Here is a 7500-nt window from a genome sequence, read left to right as displayed (position 1 = left end):
TAGTCAGAGTGAGCAAAGTTATGTGTGTGAGGGAGGTGGGGAGGATTAGTGTCAGAATATTTTACACACGGTAGGGAGACGCACAGTAGGGGGCAGCGTGTGTGTGTGTATATGTGTGTGTGTGTGTGTGTGTGTGTGTGTGTGTGTGTGTACCCTTATAACACCCAGACAAATTGGTGTGTGTGTGTGTGTGTGTGTGTGTGTGTGTGTGTGTGTGTGTGTGTGTGTGTGTGTGTGTGTGTGTGTGTGTGTGTGTGTGTGTGTGTGTGTGTGTGAACCCTTTTAATACCCAAACAAATGTGTGTGTGTGTGTGTGTGTGTGTGTGTGTGTGTGTGTGTGTGTGTGTGTGTGTGTTAAGGTGTCTGGTTGTGTTTGTGCATGATTTATGAGAATATAACCATTTCGGTTTCATGATTGGACCTGCTTATTGATCCAGTCTGACCATGAGTCTGAATCCATACAGGTATGTCAGCTGAAATGAGTGAGCAAGCGAGTGTGTGTGTGTGTGTGTGTGTGTCTGTATGTACTGTATGCGTGTACATTAGCATGCATTGTGTGTGTGTTTCTATACAGATATATTGCCTGTTATGAGTTTCTGATGTGAGACAAAGACATGCATCATCCCAGAGAGAGAGAGAGAGAGAGAGAGAGAGAGAGAGAGAGAGAGAGAGAGAGAGAGAGAGAGAAGAGAGGAATAAGCCAGAGGAGAGCTGTGAAGTAATGACAGAAACATTCAGTGAAAACAACACACACACACACACACACACACACACACACACACACACACGCACACACACACAATAACAACAGCAGTAGCAGTAGCAGTAGGAGGACTCAGTGGATACGCTGAAAGCTCCTGCAGCAAAATGCCATCTAGCTCATCAGATACAGCCCAAGCACTCAGGTGCGCATGGCATGGGGAAAACAACCACAACACTGTGTGTGTGTGTGTATGTGTGCGTGTGTGTAGGTGTGTGCAAGGATATGATAAATAATGGCTGTTATGATTTCAGGAGATGCCTGATCATTGATGCTCACTGCACTCTTGAGATGACACACAGACACACACACACACACACACACACAGACACACACAGACACACACACACACACACACACACACACACACAGCTTTCCCGAGAGTTGTGACACAGATTTGTTTTTAATATCAACTACGCTTGAGATATCTCACTGCACACGCTCTGTAAAGATATTATATTTTGTTTTTACACAAGCGCGCACACACACACACACACACAAAAGAGATAAACAAACACAGTGATAAACAGACACACACACACACACACACACACACACACAGAGAAACATACTGCACATAAACACATACAAACACACACAAGAGAGGCAGCCTCTATCGGTCTACACACACACACACACACACACACACACACACACACATCCTGATAGGCAGCTGAGAGCAACAAAGCCTCTTCTTCGATCGGACAACAAATACAGCCCCTGGCACCAGGGAAACACCGCACCCTTAGAAAAGAAAGTGTCTATATCCTTCACACACTACACACACACACACACACACACACACACCGCAGATTCACATCCTCTGTCAACACTGCCGGAAAAAAAAAACTAAAGCACATGTCACAAACAATTTGTTCCAGCCTACAAAAAAGTCCTGGATGACGCAATAATGACATTCAGCTGATTTCACTTTTAGACGGCACACATTCACACACAGGTGCACACACACACACCAGACACAACAAGAGAAAGGATGGAGAGATACAGAGGAGAGAGAGGGAGGGAGGGAGGGAGGGAGGGAGGGAGGGGAGGAGGGATGGAAAGAGGGTATTAAGGGTGAGAAGAGTTCACACACAGTATGGAGGCTAAGACAGATGAAGTGTGTGTGTGTGTGTGTGTGTGTGTGTGTGTGTGTGTGTGTGTGTGTGTGTGTGTGTGTGTGTGTGTGTGTGTGTGTGTGTGTGTGTGTGTGTGTGTGTGTGTGTGTGTGTGTGTGTGTGTGTGTGTGTGTGTGTGTGTGTGTGTGTGCACATGTGTGTGTGTGTGTGCGTGCGTGCGTGCTTGCATGTGTGTGTGTGTGTGTGGCAGTAGCTGGTGGTGTTGAGCTGGAGAAGATCATAAAAGGAGAGCAGTCAGTGAGAGGCAGCTCTTTCAGAAAGCTAATCTAATCACAGCACACCGTTGTCTTTGCTACAATTTAGAGGAACTCTTTAGGAATGTGCACATAGGATTTAGTCAGCTTAACTGAACCCAGAGACAACAGCCTGTCAATCAGACACACACTCGCACGCCCTCCTCTTCATCAAATGCTAACATCGGATGTAAGCTGGAAAGTTAAACTGAAGTCAGACGACGGCTTTCTATCACCAAACACTTCAAGAATGCTAATGTCAGACGGAAGCTCGGCAGTGTTAGTCTTTCTATTATCCAACTCAGGATTGGCCACATTGTGTGAGCTCGTTTGAGGCCAGCTGAGAGACAATAGTCTTTCTGTCACTGACGTCCGTTCCTCTTATTCAGGGGCTTCGTGAATGCGTACATTATGGGTAGACGAGTCAGGTGAACAGAACAAGGACAATAGTCTTTCTTTAAAAAAAAATATACACTTCTATTCTGTCCTTTATATCAGACACTTCTGGAATGTTCTCGTCACATTGTATGCATTCAGCTCAGCAAAGCTTTTTAAGGCACAGCCATAGAAATCAAACTAATACTAGAATCTGTAGTGTTTAATTCAAAGTTTGATGAACATCAGGTTTAATTTTGTTGAAGAATGGAAGAAAACCTTCAGATATTTTGTGTGTATACTGTATGCAGAGAATGTGCGCTCATTTTTCTAAATTATGTAAACGCAAAGTGAGTGCATTATTTACTCAAATGAGACCATGGTACCAGAATTTAGTAAAAATGAGCGCACAATTTAGCAAAACAAGCTCCCTATGTAGTAAAGTAAGCGAACAATAAACTAAATTGTGCGCAAACTCATGGATGATGATACCACAATTTAGTCAAACAAACACATCTTCTTTAAAATGAGCGTACATGGCTGGAGGTGGCAGTTTACACACAGAGAAATGTTAGCACAAATTTGAACAAATATCCCCCCGGCAACCGCCCCCCCCCCCCCCATTCTCTGGGGAAATGGTCTGGACTGCTCCATGACACCACTCCCCCCGCCAGCACGGATCCTATCTCTATTGCTATGGCAACATGGCAGAGGCAAGTGGCATATTCTGACCCTAGAGGCTCTGTTATGTACTCTCTGACATCACACACACACACACACACACAAATGCTCATGCACTCCAATATAACAAACACCCACATATGCACTGACACAACACACACTTTCGAGCATGACACACACACACACACACACACACACACCCCCCCCGACTGCATCCACAGGCTGCCGGACTATTCCCAGAGCTAAATCTGCTCTGATAAATGTGTTAAAGCAAGCCATGAATCTAATAAGACTCCCAGCCTGGCCACTGTCGAGACGCCTCGGTGAGTTTGCAATTCTGCTGCTCTTTTCCAAAAGCAACACATTTTTTTGGACAACAGGAGAGCATTGCTCACCTACAGGATGGAAACTTGTATTTCCTACCTGAGCACCGATCCTGTCACACTTGTTAAATCTTTAAAGGCCTATTGGCTGATATTACACTATTCATCAGAGAATCTGCCAGATATGGCAGAACTGTACCCAAATACTTCAGCGCTATCCAATCAAAAGGTCAACAGCACACACATCAATACTTACATAAACAAGTTTGACTGCACAGCTCCTCAGAGCACTGCAGAATGTTTCATATGGACTATTATGGACTATGTAGCATTCCTGACTTATTAGGGGACATGCTGGGGCATTTGCAGTGTTGAAAGAGAACTGCCCAACAGTTTCTTCAATTCTTCAGTTCATCACTCTCTCTCTCACACACACACACACACACACACACACACACACAGACACACTCACCTCTCCACATGATCCAGGTTTCCGGTCACGCCGAGTCCCCCGATGGCGTACAGTTTGCCGTCATACACCAGGCTGCTATGGCGACAGCGCGGCGATGTCATACGCGACACCAGGTTCCAGTTGTCCAGAAGAGACATGTAGCACCAGACATCAGACACCATCACACCAGACTCTGTACCGCCTGCAACACACACACACACACACACACACACACACACACACACACACACACACACACACACACACACACACACACACACACACACACACACACACACACACACACACACACACACACACACACACACACACACACACACACGCACACACCTTCAGATGCCTTCTACCATTACATACAACTTTGTGTAAAATGTACAGTATGCATCATTAACACACACACACACACACACACACACACACACACCATCAGACGTCTTTCACCATGACATACAACTTTGTGTGAAATGTATGCATCATTAACACACACACACACACACACACACACACACACACACACACACACACACACACACACAGGAACCACTAGACACAGTAACACTGAATATATGTACCAGATGTGCACGCTCCTCACCTGACAGGTAGATGTTGTCCCCGGCCGAGATGACGCTGAAGAACTCGCGCTCGTAGAAGGGCAGGCTGGCCAGAGGGTACCACTTCCTGTTCTGGGGGTTGAAGCAGGTGACGGCCGTCAGCGGACGCTGACTCATCCCGATGGCCTGCCGACCCCCCACCAACACAATCACCTCGGCCACACCTGGACCAGGAGAGGGAGAGGGAGAGAAGGAGGGCGGGAAGGAGAGAGGGAGAGAGAGGGAGAGAGAGAGGGAGAGAGGGAGAAAGGGAAGGAGGAAAGGAGAGGGGGAGAGGGAGAGAGGGAGGGAGGGAAAGAGAGAGGGAAGAGAAGGGGGAGTTAGAGGTGAAGGGAGAGTGATGGAGTCAAGTGATCAATTCAGTTCCACTGCAACTACTCCATCAGCTGTCTCTGTCCACTAAAAGTGTCGCTGACCGCACTGTGAGCGTCCACACACCCACAGACATGACGTGCCCAGCAGACCTAATCACACACCACCTGACCTCTTGAGCTGGTCAGCCACACTCACACACTCCTCTAACTCCCTTCATTTGTGTGATCTCAAAAGAGTTAAAGTCCTCATCAAAGGACCAGCAGTTGGTATGCTTTATTTGATGTTTTTGTTGTTTCGTTTTGTTAGAAGTAGGCCTAGTTCTACGAACAAGACCGTTTTAGCGATTACAACTTTTACATTATAACAGGATATGAACACAACGCAAGTGGCAACAGTGGAATAAGCGGGATAATGGACTCCTCGGGTTCACAAAAATCAACACACTTACTCTACGAGGCGTAAACACACCTCCGCTGTGTGGCAGGGGCCATTTTGCAACCTCAAACGTACACTTATTTCTGTGAAGTGAACGCCGTGTCGTCCATTATGCCTTATATGCGTAAGTAAGACTGTTTGGTACTTTGGTGTTTTATTCCCTTGTTTTTCTGTATTTGTCCTTTTGTGCTCTTTGATATATTGCTGTTTTGAACTTCAACAGCTGTCATGGTTACTCATGCTGTTTGATATATGGCTATGTCTGCTACAGAACTGCTGTCTGCACCATCTCCCTGGGGACATGATGGATACTCATGCAGCCTCCCGGCCATGCTGCTCTCTGCCTCATCAGGATAGGACGCTGCCAGGGGGCCCGGGACAGAGGGCAGACCACCGGCCAATCAGAGCAGAGGAGAGCTGTGATGACATGGCATTTCACCAATTAGAGACTGAGACAGAGTGAAGTGCTGGCTGAGGGGTTTTTTGGAGAGTGTTTGATGGTGTCAGTGGCGAGTGTTTTTTGGTGAGTGATTTACGTGAACGTATTTACACGTGGTGTGTTTGTGGTGAACAGCAGATGTGTGGTGATGCTGTGGTGTGTTTGTGGTGAACAGCAGATGTGTGGTGGTGATGCTGTGGTGAGTCTATAGTGAAGAGCAGATGTGTGTGCCGATACGTGGGTGAGGATTTGAAGACGTGTTTGTGTGGAATGAGTGGCAGATGTGTGGTGATGCTGTGGTGACAGAAGTGTGCTGTGTTTATTTGTCTCATTAGCTCCACTGAACACAGACAGACACACACACACACACACACACACACACACACACACGTCAAGTGCAGCTATAGCTGTGAGTGTGGCCTGAGGGACTGATCTGAGGTCAGTGGAACATACTGATCATTACGCTCATCAGCTCAGAAAGCCAGCACTTCAGGAACACAAGCGCCAAGGTCTCCTGTCAGAGGGTGGAGAGTGGACACACACACGCACGCACGCACGCACGCACGCACGCACGCACGCACGCACGCACACACACACACACACACACACACACACACACACACACACACACACACACACACACACACACACACACACACACACACACACACACACACACACACACACACACACACACACACACACACACACACATACTCCTGTCAGAGGGTGGAGACAATACCCTTCTCTGAGTTTTCCTTTCTATATGCATGTCCCACGCACACACACACACACACACACACACACAGCCTCCATGTCTAGCTTCCATTGCTAGAGGGATCTGATTAAATCTGTATGTGTGTGTGGGTGTATGTATGCATATGTAAGTGAGTGTCTGTATGTTAGTGTTAGTGCGTGCATGTGTGAGTATGTGTCTCTCTCTCTCTCTCTGTGTGTGTGTGTGTGTGTTTGCTTGTTTGCAAGTGTGTGTGTGTCTATGTGTGTGTGTGTGTGTGTCTCTCTCTCTCTCTCTCTCTCTGTGTCTGCATGTGTGTGTGTGTCTCTGTCTGTGTGTGTGTGTGTGTGTGTGTGTGTGTGTGTGTATGTGTAATGAGAGCACACACACTGATAGCAGGCCACATGTGGTGAGTGTGCAGGAAACTCAGCCTCCACAGAGGAAGGCTTTGTGTCAGCGCGTGAACGACAGAGGGAGGGAGACACAAAGGAAGAGAGAGAGAAAAACACACACACACACACACACACACACACACACACACACACACACGAGAACGAGAACAGGGCCAAGAGATAGATAGAAAAAGGGAGTGGGAGAAACAAAGAGAGAAAAAGAGAATGAAGACAGAGAGAGAGAGACAGAGAGAGAGGGAGAGAGAGAGATGGAGCGGAGAAAGGCTTGCCTGAGGCCTTGGCTCATTTTTCACGATCGATTCTTGGCTGATCCATTTCTCTGTGTGTGCCGGTGTGCATACATTTGTGTGTGTGTGTGTGTGTGTGTGTGTGTGTGTGTGTGTGTGTGTGTGTGTGTGTGTGTGTGTGTGTGTGTGTGTGTGTATGTGTGTGTGTGTGTGCCTGTGTGTGTATGTGCTTAAGTGTGTCTATGTTTGTGTGTCTGCGTGTGAGTGTGTGTGTCTGTGAGTGATTCTAGCCCCTGCTCCCCTGACAGGCGCACACACACACACACACACACAAACACACA

At 47.2% G+C, this 7500-nt stretch overlaps 1 protein-coding gene across 1 annotated transcript in view; it reads right to left on the bottom strand.

The window, feature by feature from the left end:
- LOC134097428 (kelch-like protein 29) overlaps positions 1 to 7500 on the bottom strand; it is a 23556-nt gene that overhangs the window by 8274 nt on the left and 7782 nt on the right. The window contains exons 3-4 of the mRNA XM_062550303.1: positions 4576 to 4758; positions 3984 to 4164 (exon numbers count right to left, since the gene is read on the bottom strand). Coding sequence (XP_062406287.1) covers positions 3984 to 4164; positions 4576 to 4758 — 364 coding nt within the window. The remainder of the gene's footprint in view (positions 1 to 3983; positions 4165 to 4575; positions 4759 to 7500) is intronic.

The sequence above is a fragment of the Sardina pilchardus genome, chromosome 12 (genome assembly GCF_963854185.1).
Source record: "Sardina pilchardus chromosome 12, fSarPil1.1, whole genome shotgun sequence".
Lineage (NCBI taxonomy): Eukaryota > Metazoa > Chordata > Actinopteri > Clupeiformes > Clupeidae > Sardina > Sardina pilchardus.
Note: the sequence above shows the minus strand (reverse complement) of the source record. Positions and strands in the feature narration are given on the sequence as shown.